General features: G+C 46.2%; 1 protein-coding gene across 4 annotated transcripts in view; it reads left to right on the plus strand.

The window, feature by feature from the left end:
• Positions 1-15956, plus strand: part of CDYL2 (chromodomain Y like 2) — an 89435-nt gene that overhangs the window by 36103 nt on the left and 37376 nt on the right. For all 4 annotated transcript variants that reach the window (XM_038770654.1, XM_038770652.1, XM_038770653.1 and 1 more), the window contains one exon: positions 3249-3463. In XM_038770654.1, coding sequence (XP_038626582.1) covers positions 3249-3463 — 215 coding nt within the window. The remainder of the gene's footprint in view (positions 1-3248; positions 3464-15956) is intronic.

Consider the following 15956-nt stretch of genomic DNA (forward strand, 5'->3'; position numbering starts at 1 on the left):
CTGAAGCCATGTAAGTGGATCAAGCAATCAGTCAATGATATTTATTGAGCCCTTACTGCGAGCAGAGCACTGAACTAAGCACTTGGAAGAGCACAATACACTAGAGTTGGTTGACATGATCCCTGCCCACAAGGAGCGTGGCCCAATGGAAAAAGCACTAAGAATCAGAGGACTTGAGTTCTAATCCTAACTCTGCCACTTATCTGTTGTGTGACCTTGGGCAAGTCATTTTACTTCTCTGTACCTCAGTTACCTCATCTGTAAAATGGGGATTAAGACTGTGAGCCCCACGTAGGACAGGGACTGCATCCAACCTGATTAGCTTCTATCTACCCAGTGCTTAGTACAGTGCCTGGCACATAATAAGTGTTTAGAAAATGCCATTAACAAAAAGGGGCCGACACTCTACAGGAGGGGACAGACATTAAAATAAATTAGGGTAAATGGCAGAGTGTGGGAAATATACCTGAGTGTTCTGGGGCTGGGGTGGAGTGAATATCAAAGTGCTTAAGGGGTACATACACAAATGCATGCAGCAGGGAGTGGGAGTAGGGGAAATGAGGGTTTAGTCAAAGAAGGCCTCTTGGAGGAGATGTAAATTTAATAAGGCTTTGAAGGTGGGGAGAGTGGTGGTCTGTCATATATAATTGTGGTATTTGTTAAGCACCTCCTATGTGCCAAGCATTGTAGTCAGGTCCCACATGAGGTTCACAGTCTAAGTAGGAGGGAGAACAAGTATTGAATCCCCATTTTACAGATGAGGGAACAGGAGACATGGAGAAGTTAAGCTACTTGCCCAACGTTACACAGCAGACAAGTGGTGGAACCGGGATTAGAACCCAGGTCCTCTGACTCTCAGCCCCACGCTGTTTCCATTAGATCATGCTGCTTCTCTAAATATGAAGAGGGAGGGAGTTCCAGGTAAGAGGGAGGACATAGGCAAGGGATTGGTGGAGAGAGATGTGACTGACTCTTATGTTGGCCACCATCACCTACAATGAGTAGATTGGCATTAAAGGAGTGAAATGTGTGGGCTGGGTTGCAGTAGGAAATCAGTGAGGAAGGGCGGGAGGGAGAGAGCTGATTGAGTGTCTTAAAGCCAATGGCAAGGAGTTTCTGTTTGATGTTGAGGTGGATGGAAAGCCACTGGAGGTTTATGAGGAGTGGGGGAACATGAACGTGGTTTTTTAGAACAGTGATCTGTGTGTGGACTGAAAGGAGGAGAGATAGTAGCAGGTAGGTCAGTGAGGATTCTGATGTAGTAGTCAAGGCAGGATAGGATAAGTGTTTGGATCAGCAAAGTAGTATTTTGGATGGAGAGGAAAGGACAGATTCTAGAGATGCTGTGCAGGTAGAACTGACAGGATATGGGGACAGACTGAATAATTGGGTTGAATGAGAGAGATGTGGAACTGTGAGCCCCTTGGGGGACAGGGACTGTGTCCAACCTGATTATCTTGACTCTACCCCAGCGCTTAATGCAATGTCTGGCACATAGTAAGCACTTAACAAATACGATTTTAAAAAAAGTGGTTAATGCCAAGGTTATGGGCTGCTGAAATAATATCAACGGGGTCATTCATTCATCCATTCAATCGTATTTATTGAGCACTTACTGTGTGCAGAGCACTGTACTAAGTGCTTGGGAAGTACAAGTCGGCAACATATAGAGACAGTCCCTACCCAACAACGGGCTCACAGTCTAGAAGGGGGAGACAGACAACAAAACAAAACATGTAGACAGGTGTCAAAACCATCAGAATAAATAGAATTATAACTATATTCATTCATTCAATCATATTTATTGAGTGCTTACTGTGTGCAGAGCACTGTACTATATGCACATCATTAATAAAATAGAGTAGTAAATATGTACAAGTAAAATAAATAGAGTAGTAAATATATACAAATATATACAAGTGCTGTGGGGAGGGGAAGGAGGTAGGGCAGAGGGGGGCGATGGGAAGGGGAGGAGGAGAGGAAAAAGGAGGCTGAGTCTGGGAAGGCCTCCTGGAGTAGGTGAGCTCTTAGTAGGGCTTTGAAGGGAGGAAGAGAGCTAGTGTGGCAGATGTGTGGAGGGAGGGCATTCCAGGCCAGGGGAAGGATGTGGTCTGGGGGTCAACAGTGGGACAGGTGAGAACAAAGCACAGTTGGGAGGTTAGCGACAGAGGAGCAGAGGGTGTGGGCTGGGCTGTAGAAGGAGAGAAAGGAGGTGAGGTAGGAAGGGGTGAGGTGATGGAGCGCCTTGAAGCCGAGAGTGAGGAGTTTTTGCTTGATTCGTAGGTTGACAGGCAACCACTGGAGATTTTTGAGGAGGGGAGTGACATGCCCAGAGCGTTTCTATACAAAGATAATCTGGGCATCAGAGTGAAGTATAGACTGAACGGGGGGAGACAGGAGGATGGGAGATCAGAGAGGAGGCTGAAGCAGTAATCCAGTCATGATAGGATGAGAGATTGAACCAGCAAGGTAGTGGTTTGGATGGAGAGGAAAGGGCGGATCTTGGTGATGTTGTGGAGGTGAGACCAGCAGGTTTTGGTGACAGATTGGATGTGTGGGGTGAATGAGGGAGTGGAGTCAAGGATGGAACCAAGGTTGTGGGCTTGTGTCATGTGAGGGTGTGGAGGTGGGTTCAGGGAGGAGGTGGGTTCCCCATACGCCTACTGACAAAATCAGGTGGTGGGGACTGGAGCCACTGTAGTGATAGTTCAGGACAAATTTGCCAACTCCTGGATGCTGCTGAGAGTTGTAGCTCTGCACCCTGGGAATGATGGGCACTTCTCCAGAGAGAGCTCTCCCAGCTCGAAGATGGACAATGAAACCATTTTTTCCCCAAATGTTTTTTGGGCCCTCTCCTTCTTTTTAGATAAGAAACCTGATGTCAGGCAACTTGTGCAGCACTATGTAGCTACCCAGTGGCAAAGAAGGGACTGGAATTCAGAGACCCTGCATTTCCTGTCTGTTGCCTATGTTGCCTCTCCTTAAGAGACAGCCCCCCCCCCCCCGCCCCCGCATTACATAAAGAACCTTTTACTCGGTTCCAGGTGAAGCATAAATTGAGGGGCTGGGAGCCATTAGGGGCCATTCAAGCCTAAATAATAAAAGTATTGGGTCTAGACAATGGATTAGAACAATGCCCTGGCTACAACTGTCTTTTTATTTGTATCAGTCAAGGTTCCTGGATCTAGATTCTCAGAAAATGAGAACTTGATTATGTTTCCATGAATTGTTTGCTTTGAATTTGAAAGATCCTACTCTGGCCAATCGAGATTCAAACCTGCAGAGTGTTATGAAAAGAAAAACGGATGGGAAGACAGATGTCTTTGATACGAGACTCAGATATAGCATCCGTCAAAATGAAAATAACAGTCGATTTCGAGACATTGTGGTCAGGAAGGAAGATGGATTCACCCACGTCGTACTCTCCAGTCAGACATCTCGTAACAATGCCCTGACCCCTGAGGTAAGAGCATCTGACCAAGTTAATTCGACTCACTCTGGGTCCCACTTCCACGCAGGTCTTGCAAGTGAAACATAGAACAAGGCCCATGATTCACTGGCTTTTCATTTAAATCCAAAGGCAAAAGAATCAAATGTGAAGGTACTCAGATTATTTCAATCAATCAATCATATTTATTGAGTGCTTAATGTGTGCAGAACACTGTACTGTTTGGGAGAGTACAGTATAACAGAGTTGATAGACATGTTCCCTGCCCACAGTGATCTTGGGAAGCAACATGGCCTACTGGATAGAGCACGGGCCTGGGAGTCAGAAGGACCTGGGTTCTAATCCTGGTCACACTTGTCTGCTTCACATCACTTCTCTGTGCCATCTGTAAAATGGGGATTAAGACTGAGCCCCATGTGGGACAACCTGATTACCTTCATATCTTCCCCAGTGCTTAGAACAGTTCCTGGCATATAGTAAGGGCTTATAAAAGAAATGAGGCTCTGAAGGTGGGGAGAGTGATTGTCTGTAGGGTATGAAGAGGGGAGGTGCTCCAGGCTAGAGGCAGGACACGGACGAGAGGTCAGGGAGATAGATGAGATGGAGGTACAATGTGTAGGTTGGTATTAGAGGAGCCAAGTGTGCGGGCTGGGTTGCAGTAGGAAACAGCTAAATAAGGTAGGAGGGGGCAAAGTGATTGAGTGCTTTAAAGTCGATGGCATGGAGTTTCTGTTTAATGCAAAGGTGGATGGGCAACCACTGGAGGTTCCTGAGTGGGGAAACATGGACTGAATGGTTTTGTAGAAAAATAATCCAGGCGGCAGAGTGAAGTATGGACTGGAGTGGAGAGAGACAGGATGCTGGGTGGTCAGCAAGGAGGCTGATACGGTAATCAAGGTGGGATAGGATAAATTCTTGGATTAACATGGTAGCAGTATGGATGGAGAAGAAAGGGTGGATTTTAGTGAAGGTTGAACTGACAGGATTTGGTGACATATTGAATATGTGGGTTGAATGAGAGAGATGAGTTGAGAATAATGCCAAGGTTACAGGTTTGTGAAACAGGGAGGATGATGGTGCTGTCTATAGTGATGAGAAAGTCAGGAGGAGGTGAGGGTTTGGATGGGAAGATAAAGAGTTCTGTTTTGAACATGTTTAGTTTGAAGTGTCAGTGGTACATCCAAATAGAGATTTCCTAAATGGATGGCTAAGTCCTGAATCTAGGGATTCGATGTATTCAAATAACAAGTTGGGGTTTTTTCTTAATGGTATTTGTTAAGCACTTACTGTGTGCCAGGCACTGTACTAAGTGCTGAGGTGGATAACGAGCTAATCAGATTGGTCATAGTACATGTCCCACATGAGGCTCAAAGTCTTAATACCCATTTTACAGATGAGGCATAAAGAAGTTAAGTGACTTGCCCAAGGTCACATGGAAGACAATTTGAGGAGCCAGGATTAGAACCCAGGTCCTTCTGACTCCCAGTTCTGAGCTCTATCCACTAGGCCACGCTACTTCTCAAGTTGGATTTTGAAAGGTCGTTTGAATGGATTTTTATCCTCCTGGGAACAGAGGCCAGAATAAAAGTGAATACGGACAGAGTGGGGCAGAGGAGGAGAAGAAAACAGAGTGGCTACCCCAACACATGGGATGATGATGATGATGGCATTTATTAAGCACTTACTATGTGCAAAGCACTGTTCTAAGCGCTGGGGAGATTACAAGGTGATCAGATTGTCCCACGGGGGGCCCACAGTCTTAATCCCCATTTTACAGATGAGGTAACTGAGGCCCAGAGAAGTTAAGTGGCTTGCCCAAAGTCACATAGCTGACAAGTGGTGGAGCCGGGATTTGAACCCATGACCTCTGACTCCAAAGCTCATGCTCTTTCCACTGAGCCATGCTGCTTCTCATGATGAGCTAACTGCATTCGAGGTCCTCACTGCTGCTAGTCTTGGGCATACATGACCACTGGGCCAGAATCTTTCACTGTGTTTATTGCACTTGCTAGCTCTGGTCGGTGCGTGTGGTGGGGGGGGGGGGGGGGTGGAGGGGAGGGGAGATAATCAATAGAAAAACCACTTAGGACCATGTAACCTAGTGCCCTTTGGGAAGACATTTTAGGGTCTTGGTCTCCAATAGTAAATTATCCTCATAATTCATATGAACAAACATGTGCATGGTCTATCTAGAAACCATGAGAATGGTGAAAACATGGTGAAACCAAATAAGGCTGAAATTTGTTTCCCTGATGAGGCACCAAGTGTGCCTGCCTAGTGGAAACAGTTGCCCCTTGTGTCCATAATTTGTAATTGGAAGAGTGGGTTTTGCCCATGTTCACTGTTCAGTTTATTTCTGTGGGCAAATTGTGTAACACCATGACCCATTATAATACTCTCCTTTTAGCACTCTCTCATGCCGGAGTTATTAGAGCTCTTATTTAGAGATAAAGCTGCTGAGGTGACCTTGGCTCAAGCACTTCCCTTCACTACCCTTTGAAATATTTTAACTGTCTTGAGGGAGTGATTGATACCATTTCCATTTAGCTTTAGATAGTGACATTAATTTGCTAGTGATAATGTCAGATGTTAGCACAAAATGTCTTTGTGCTGAATAGGATGTGAAAGATAGCACTCTGAAAATTTAATTTTAAAAAGGTACGTACAAAGTAGAATTCAAAATCTTTCATTATCAGTATTTATTTTATCTTGATATTTAATCATCTATCAACCAATGGTATTTATTGAGTCTATTCAGACTGCAATATAATTAGTAAAAATGATCCATGACAAATACCTCAAGGTGTTTTTTAATCACTTAAAAATATAGTTATTATTGTTATGGGCCATTTTGTTATTTCTGGGAACATATTCATGCACTTTACATTATCTTCATACTTTGTTTATCTCTCTTTTGCTTCACATTTTCTTTTCATGGAAATAAATTAAAAGCACTAATGGGATGGGCAGAATTGGACGTCACTGGAAGTCACCATTTTTAAGTGGAAGCAACAATCCACAGTCATGCTGGCAACGCCCTGTGATGCCACCACACCTGTTGATTCCCTGCTTCAATATTTGTTTTCTGTCATGGAGACTGTGTCCAAAACACCAAAATTCATAGAATAAAATGAATTTTGACACCTCATGTAGTAAATCATACAGTCTCTGAGAGAAATATGAATAATCATTTTGTTGTGATCTCTCAGATTTGAACATTAAAGAGGAACAAGGTGGGAAGAGCATGGACCTGGAAGTCAAAGGACCTGGGTTCTAATCCTAACTCTACCCGTTGCCTGCTGTGTGACCTTAGACAAGTCATTTACCTACTCTCTGTCTATTTCCTCATCTGTAAAATGGGGGTTCAATGCCTGTTCTCTCTCCTACTTAGACTGTGAGCCCCATGTGGGACAGGGACTGTTTCAAACCTGATTGCCTTGTATCTACTCCAGGGCTTAGTATAGTGCTTGACACATAGTAGCGCTTAACAAATCCAATTCTAATAATTAAATACCCAATTTTATATTTTCCATTATTCACTCAATACATGGTATTTATTGAGCACTCACTCTGTTCAGAGCACTGTACTGGACACATGGAGGAATACAATACAGAAAATTAAATACAATCCCTGCTCTCAAGGACCTACAGTCTAGTGGGGGAGACAGAATTTAAAATAAATTACAGGTAAGAAAAGCAACAGAGTATAAGGATATGTTTAGAAGTCCTGCAGTGCTGGGGTGAGTTCTGAAGCTTAGGGGATGGGGCTAAGTGAGGCAGTAGGGAGGGAGAAACAGGGTGGGGGCGATGAGGGATGGGTCAAGTAGGGCTTCCTGGAAGTGAGATGACTTTAGAAGGGCTTTGAAGATGGGGAGAGTAATGAGTGGTCTGTCAGATGTGAAGGGCAAGGTATTTCCAAGCAGTAGGAAAGGGGTAAAAAGCATGAGTGCTTTGATATTCACCCCTCCACCAGCCCAACAGCACTTATGTATATATCCCATCTGTCGTTCATTTTAATGTCTGTCTCCCCTTCTAGTTTGCAAGCATCTTGAGGGCAGGGATCATCTCTATCTACTGTTTTATGTATTGTGCTCTCCAAGCACTTAGTACAATGCTCTGCATACAGTAAGCGTTCCATAAATACCATTGGTTGATGGATTGACAGAATTGCTGTGAGCACAGCACAGTGAATAGTTTGGTGTTACAGGAGTGAAGTGTGCAGGCTGAGCTGTAGTGCAAATGGAGTGATGCTAAGTAAAGGGGAGAGAGCTGATCAAGTTCCTTGAATCAGATGGTGAGAAGTTTCTGCTTGATGCGGAGATGTATGAACAAACATCGGAGCCACTTAAGGAGCAGGGAGATGGGCACAGAATGATTTTTCACAAAAATGATCCAGGGGGCAGAGTGAAGTATGTACTCGAGGGAGGAGAGGTTGGAGGCAAGGAGGTCAGTGTGGAGGCAGATGCAGTAGTTGAGACAGGATATGACACTGTTGTAGCAGTTTGGATGGAATGAATTCATTGGATGGAGATGTTGTGGAATAGAATTGATAAGATTTAGTGACTGACTGAATATGTGATTTGAAGGAGACTTATTAAAAGCCCATCTCATCCAAGAGGGCTTCACCAACTAAGACCTCTTTTCCTCTTCTTCCACTCCCTCCTGCATCACCTTTGCACTTGGATTTGTACACGTTATTCACACCTCCCCCTCAGTCCCATGATATGGCAGAGAAGCAGCGTGGCTTAGTGGAAAGAGCCCAGACTTGGGAATCATAGGTCATGGGTTCTCATCCCGGCTCCTCCACTTGTCAGCTGTGTGACTTTGGGCAAGTCACTTAACTTCTGTGCCTGTTACCTCATCTGTTAAATTGGGATTGAGACTGTGAGCCCCATGTGGGACAACCTGATTATCTTGTATCTACCCCAGTGCTTAGAACAGCACTTGGCACAGTAAGCGCTCACCCTTCACATCCAAGCCATCACCAAAACCTACCGGTCTCACCTCCGCAACATCGCCAAGATCTGCCTTTTCCTCTCTATCCAAACCACTACCCTGCTGGTTCAATCTCTCATCCTATCCCGACTGGATTACTGCATCAGCCTCCTCTCTGATCTCCCATCCTCCTGTCTCTCCCCACTTCAATCTATACTTCACACTGCTGCCCAGATGATCTCTGTGCAGAAACGCTCTGGGCATGTTACTCCCCTCCTCAAAAATCTCCAGTGGCTACCAATCAACCGACGCATCAGGCAAAAACTCCTCACTCTCGGCTTCAAGGCTCTCCATTCATTCATTCAATTGTATATATTGAGCGCTTACTGTGTGCAGAGCACTGTACTAAGCGCTTGGGAAGTACAAGTTGGCAACATATAGAGACGGTCCCTACCCAACAGTGGGTTCACAGTCTAGAAGGGGGAGACAGAGAACAAAACATATTAACGAAATAAAATAAATAGAATAAATATGTACAAATAAAATAAATAAATAGAGTAATAAATACATACAAACACACATACGTATATACAGGTGCTGTGGGGAGGGGAAGGAGGTAAGGCGGGGGAGATGGGGAGGGGGAGGAAGGGGAGAGGAAGGAGGGGGCTCTGTCTGGGAAGACCTCCTGGGGGAAGTGAGCTCTCAGTAGGACCTTGAAGGGAGGAAGAGAGCTAGCTTGGCGGATGGGCAGAGGGAGGGCATTCCAGGCCAGGGGGATGACGTGGGCCGGGGGTCGATGGCGGAACAGGCGAGAATGAGGCACGGTGAGGAGATTAGCGGCAGAGGAGCGGAGGGTGCGGGCTGGGCTGTAGAAGGAGAGAAGGGAGGTGAGGTAGGAGGGGGCGAGGTGATGGAGAGCCTTGAAGCCGAGGGTGAGGAGTTTCTGCCTGATGCATAGGTTGATTGGCAGCCACTGGAGATTTTTGAGGAGGGGAGTAACATGACCAGAGCGTTTCTGGACAAAGACAATCTGGGCAGCGGCGTGAAGTATGGACTGAAGAGGGGAGAGACAGGAGGATGGGAGTTCGGAGAAGAGGCTGATACAGTAATCCAGACGGGACAGGATGAGAGCTTGAACGAGCAGGGTAGCAGTTTGGATGGAGAGGAAAGGGTGGATCTTGGCAACGTTGCGGAGGTGAGACTGGCAGGTTTTGGTGATGGCTTGGATGTGAGGGGTGAACGAGAGAGCGGAGTAGAGGATGACACCAAGTTTGCAGGCTTGTGAGACAGGAAGGATGGTAGTGCCGTCAACAGTGATGGGAAAGTCAGGAAGTGGGCAGGGTTTGGGAGGGAAGACAAGGAGTTCAGTCTTGGACATGTTGAGTTTTAGGTGGCGGGCAGACATCCAGATGTCATTCATCTCATTCAGATGTCATGTCATTCAACTCACATACTCAATCCATCACTAAAACCTGTTGGTTTCACCTTCGCAACATCACCAAAATCTGTTCCTTTCCTCTCATCCAAACTGCTACCACATTAATACAATCACTCATCCTATCTCACCTGGATTAATGTTTCAGCCTCCTTGCTGCCCTCCCTGCCTCTTGTCTTGCAGCACTCCAGTCCACACTTCACTCTGCTTCCCAGATCATTTTCCTACAAAAACACTCAGGACATGTCACCCTGCTCCTCAAAAAACTCCAGCGGCTGCTCATCCTCCTCCGCATCAAACACAAACTCTTCACCATTGGCTTCAAAGCACTCCACCAATTTGCCCCCTCCTACCTCTTCTCACTATTCTTCTATAACCCAGCCCACACATGTCACTCCTTCTCACTGTTCCTCAAGCTCACCTATCTCACCACTGACCCTTAGCCTAGGTTCTGCTTCTGGTCTGGAACTCCCTCCCTCCTCAAATTTGACAGACAATTACACTCTTCCCCTTTAAAGCCTCATTGAAGATATATCTCCTCCATGAGGCCTTCCCGGACTAAGCCATTCCTTTCCTCTTCCACTCCCTTCTGTGTCACCCTGACTTGTTCCCTTGGTTCTTCCCTGCTCCCAGCCCCACAGAACTTATGTACACATCTGTAATTCATTTGTTTGTATTGCTGTCTGTCTCCCCACCTCTAGATTGTAATCTAGTTCGGGGCAGGGAATGTGTCTGCTTATTTTTGTATTGTACTCTCCCACATGCTTAGTATAGTGCTGTGCACAAAGTAAGCGCTCAATAAATACAATTGAATGAATGAATGAATGAATGATGTGCCACTCGTGCTGCTCCTTCACTCTAGCCTCTTACTCAAAAGAGCTACTTTAGGAAAGAATGATCTAGAAAAGCTAAGGATTATAGATTTTTGTGGACAGGGAACAGGTCTACCAACCTTGTTGTATTGTCCTCTCCCAAGTGCTTAGAACAGGGTTTGGCACAAAGTAAACACTCAATACATACCTCTGATTGATTGACTGATTGATTATACTCTACTAAATCTGAATCAATCAATCAATCTTATTTATTGAGCACTTAACTGTGTGCAGAGCACTGTACTAAGCACTTGAGAAGTACAAGTTGGCAACATATAGAGACGGTCCCTACCCAGCAGTGGGCTCACCGTCTAGAAGGGGGAGACAGAGAACAAAACCAAACATATTAACAAAATAAAATAAATAGAATAGATATGTACAAGTAAAATAAATAAATAGAGTAATAAATATGTACAAACATATATACAGGTGTTGTGGGGAAGGGAAGGAGGTAAGGCGGCGGGGTGGAGAGGGGGCCCTTCTTTCCTTCTACAGCCCAGCCCGCACCCTCCACTCCTCTGCTGCTAACCTCCTCACTGTGCCTCGTTCTCACCTCTCCCGCCATCGACCCCCGGCCCACGTCCTCCCCCGGCCTGGAATGCCCTCCTTCCGCACATCCACCAAGCTAGCTCTCTTCTTCCCTTCAAAGCCCTACTGAGAGCTCACTTTCTCCAGGAGGCCTTCCCAGACTGAGTCCCCTCCTTCCTCTCCCCCTCTTCCCCCTCCCCATCCCCCCCACCCTACTTCCTTCCCCTCCCCACAGCACCTGTATATATGTTTGTACATATTTATTACTCTATTTATTTTACTTGTACATATTTAGTATTCTATTTATTTTATTTTGTTAATATGGTTTGTTTTGTTGTCTGTCTCCCCCTTCTAGACAGTGAGCCCGCTGTTGGGTAGGGGCCGTCTCTATATGTTGCCAACTTGTACTCCCAAGCGCTTAGTAACAGTGCTCTGCACACAGTAAGGGCTCAATAAATATGACTGAATGAATGAATGAACAAATACCATTATTATTGTCATTATTAATTATGTAAGCATCCATAATTTATTTAGTTATATTAATAACTCTCCCTTCCTAGACTGTAAACTCTTTGTGGACATGGAATGTGTCTACACCTCTGTTATAGTGTACTCTCCCAAGTGCTTAGTACAGTGCTCTGCACACAGTAAGCACTCACTAAATGCATTTGATTGATTGAAGGATGGAGATGAAAGAATAGAGAAGCCTCGTGGCTCAGTGGAAAGAGTAAGGGATTGGGAGTCAGAGGTCATGGGTTCTAATCTGCTGCTTGTCAGCTGTGACTTTGGACAAGTCACTTCACTTCTCTGAGCCTCAGTTCCTTCATCTGTAAAATGGGGTTTGACTGTGAGCCCCACGTGGGACAACCTGATCACCTTGTAGCCCCGCTAGCGCTTAGAACAGTGCTTCAGACATAGTAAGCGCTTAACAAATACCATTATTATTATTATTAATAAGGATAATGTCAAGGTCGCAAGCTTATGAGACAGGGCGCGTGGTGGCATTGTCTATAGTGATGGGAAAGTTGTGGAGAGGAGAGAGTTTGTGAGGGAAATGATACCTTGAGATACTGGGAAGCAGCATGGTGTAGAGGTTAGAGTACGGGCCTGGGAGTCAGAAGGTTGTGGGTTCTAATCCCAACTCCACCACTTGTCTGCCATGTGGCCTTGGGCAAGTCACTTCACTTCTCTGGGCCTCAGTTACCTCATCTGGAAAATGGGGATTAAGACTGTGAGCCTCATGCAGGACAGGGACTGCATCCAACCCAATTTGCTTCTATCCACCCCAGTGCTTATTACAGTGCCTGGCACATAGTGAGCACTTAACAAATACCACAATTATGATTATTATTACTTGGGAAGCAAACCATTAAGGCTAATATTCTCACTTATTGAAAATGGAATGTGTTTGTAGAAATATGCTTTAAAAAGGCCAGGGGAAAATATACTTTGCAGGTTTAACAATGGGTTTCAATGAGCCCAACATTCCTCTCCAGATGAACAAAAGTCAGGAATGGCCCTTGAAGCTATTCTACAGTTTTGAGGAGGGGAAGAAAAAGTCTCTCTCCCTGTCCCCATCACTCAGGTAGTGAGTGCCCTTTCAGTGTCAAGCCACACTCTCCCCAGCCAGCTCACTTTCTCTCGTGTGAATCTCCTGCCATGTCATATGCCCTCATATGCATCAGGCAAAGTGGGCAGAACTTGGGGTTCAGGTAGGTGGCCCTAGAGGTTTTGCAGGGTACTGTGACTGAAAAATCCTACTGTTGCTGTTGCACCGCTCCTCGCCTAACACACACACACACACACACACACACACACACACACACACACACACACACACACGAGTTGCCTCTCAACAGGCAGATTGGTTGATGAGCCAACCAATCAAATCTTGGCTGTGGAAAACAATCAGAAGAAGTGGCTCTTGAGTAGGATATAAAAATTGCTTTCAACTCATGGAATATGATCAAAGAAGGTTGCCAGGAAGCTGAAGAAGCTTACCAATTCACAGTTTATTGGATTCACACACTAGTCACATACACGGTGGTTTAGCCTCTTCTTTGTGCTTTTTTCTCTTTTTTCTCTAGCCCCTGCCATCGCTTCAGCTCCTCTTCTGGCCATTGCTCCCACTGCTCCTCTCAAGGCTGCGAGAGGCACACTTAGGGCAGTATTGCCTCCTCTGGGTTCCTCTTGGGCAATTAATGGTACCCCAACATGCAAACTACTAGAGCCAAGAGAAACTGCAGATGCAAAGTTACCAAATAGCTGGACACCATCTACCACCTCTCTGGACTCTGGCAATTTGTATGCTTGCCTCGGTTGTCTGGGGATCTATAAAGTCCCCATCCCAAAGTCCCTTCTCAAAAGTTATCTCAGAGAATTTTCAAAGGAAGCCCAGAAAGATTTACACTTTGGGAGGTGTGCAGGACTCTTGAATTTCATGACTCTAAGTTCCTTTTTTCATGGTATTTGTTAAGTGCTTACTATGTGCCAGGCATGTAATAAGCACTGTGGTACAATCAGGTTGGACACAGTCCATGTCCCATATGGGGCTCACAGTCTTAATCCCCATTTTACATATGAGGTAATTGAGGCACAGAGAAGTGAAGTGGTTTGCCCAAGGTCACACAGCAGACCAGTAGCAGAGCCAGGATTAAAACCCAAGTCTTTCTGACTCCCAGGCCTGTGCTCTCTCCACTAGGCAACACTGCTTCACTATGAAAACTCAGTCCGATAGGGTCAGGTTTTTTTAATGTTATTTGTAAAGCACTTATTTTGTGCCAGGCATGGTACTAAGCACAGATCTCTCTGTCAAGGCGCCACAACTGGTGCGGCCCATCGACAATTGACCAGGACAGAGACCTGCCTGAGGACATTGAGATCTCTCCACTGAGGGGACCACAAACCGGCACGGCCCATCAACCATCTTCAAGGACAGAGACCTGCTCGAGGACACTGAGCTCTCTCTACCAAGAAGCCCAAGCAATCACTTAGGACAGGGATTGTCACTGTTTATTCTTGTATTGTACTTTCCCAAGCATTTAGTACAGTGCTCTGCACACAGTAAGCTCTCAATAAATACGATTGAATGAATGGCAGAGAACTGCCCAAGGACACTGAGATCTGTCCGCTGAGTGGCCACAAACTGGCATGGACCATCGACCATCGCCTGGGACAGAGACCTACCTGAGGATGCTGAGATCTCTCTGCTGAGAGTCCACAAACTGGCACAGACCATCGACCATCACCCAGGACAGGGACCTGCCCGAGGACACCAAGATCTTTCCAAGAGGCCACAAACCAGCGTGGACAATTGACCATTGCCTGAGTCAGAGACCTGCCTAAGAGCACCGAGATCTTTCCACCGAGTGGCCTCAGCCGAACCAGGTCATTGGCCATCAGAACCACTGCCTATGGTCCTCCTGCCTGCCAGGACTCTGACATTTCATTTCTGATCTGCTGCAGCCGAGAAGCGGCCGTTTCATCATCTTCCCCCTTCCCTGCAGTCAGGCCTAATTCCTCAGTGGGGAATACAGATCAAGGAGTGGCTGCCTAACCCCCAGGTGACAAAGACCCATCATCATCATCATCATCAATCGTATTTATTGAGCACTTACTATGTGCAGAGCACTGTACTAAGCGCTTGGGAAGTACAAATTGGCAACATATAGAGACAGTCCCTACCCAACAGTGGGCTCACAGTCTAAAAGGGGGACCCATATTTTTACATATCAACCACTACCTACCTCCACACCAATCTAGCCCTTGTTTTCTCCTAAACACTGGTCTCTTCACTCTCAAGGATACAAGGACCTGCACACAATTCAACCATCTCCTCAGAGTACCACCAGATTAAGTAGTTATTGCTGTCGATTACCTATAATTGTAGTATTTGTTAAGCACTTACTATGTGCCAGGCACTTTCCTAAGCCCTGGGATAGATACAAGCAAATTGGGGAAGATACAGTCCCTGTCCTGCATGGGCTCACAGTCTTAATCCCCATTTTACAGATGAGGAGCTGAGGCACAGAGAAGTGAAGTGACTTGCCCAAGGCCACACAACAGACAGGTGGCAGATCCAGGATTAGAACCCATGACCTTCTGACTCCCAGGCCCGTGCTTTATCCAATATGCCAAGCTATCTCACCTGCAATGCTTAAACATCCCTGACCCCACCATGACCCCTCTATCCCAGCTCTCCAGTCAGTTTATCCCAGTCCTCCTCTACCATCACACCTCCTCCCGCCTTTCCTCTACCCAGCCCCTCCCCAACCCTTGCGCCATACCCACCCCCATCCCCAGCCTCATCCTTGTCATCCTCTCCCAGCACTATCCCTCATGTCCTTCCCAGGACTGGCCCCCATCAACTCACTCCCATCGAACCCCTCCCCACCCCTAGTGCCGTCTCCTCCCCCAGAATCCACCCCGCCACAGCCTCAACCAAGTACGGCCTGTGGGACCCCCCTCCATCATGGGGATGCTTCCCCTCATCCTTGAACTGTTCCTGACCCAATCACTATTTCTTCTCACCATCACTGAAACCTGGCTCCCCCAGATGACACAATCTCCTCTGATGCCTTTCCAGAAGGGGCCTCATCTTCTCCCACTCCCCCAGACACACTGGGAAAGGAGGCGGTGTTGGCTTCCTTCTCACACCCCAATGTTGCTTTCACACTATTCCACCTCCTCCATCCCTTTCATTCATTCAATCGTATTTATTGAGCACTTACTGTGTGCA

This window comes from Tachyglossus aculeatus, chromosome X2 (assembly GCF_015852505.1).
Source record: "Tachyglossus aculeatus isolate mTacAcu1 chromosome X2, mTacAcu1.pri, whole genome shotgun sequence".
NCBI lineage: Eukaryota > Metazoa > Chordata > Mammalia > Monotremata > Tachyglossidae > Tachyglossus > Tachyglossus aculeatus.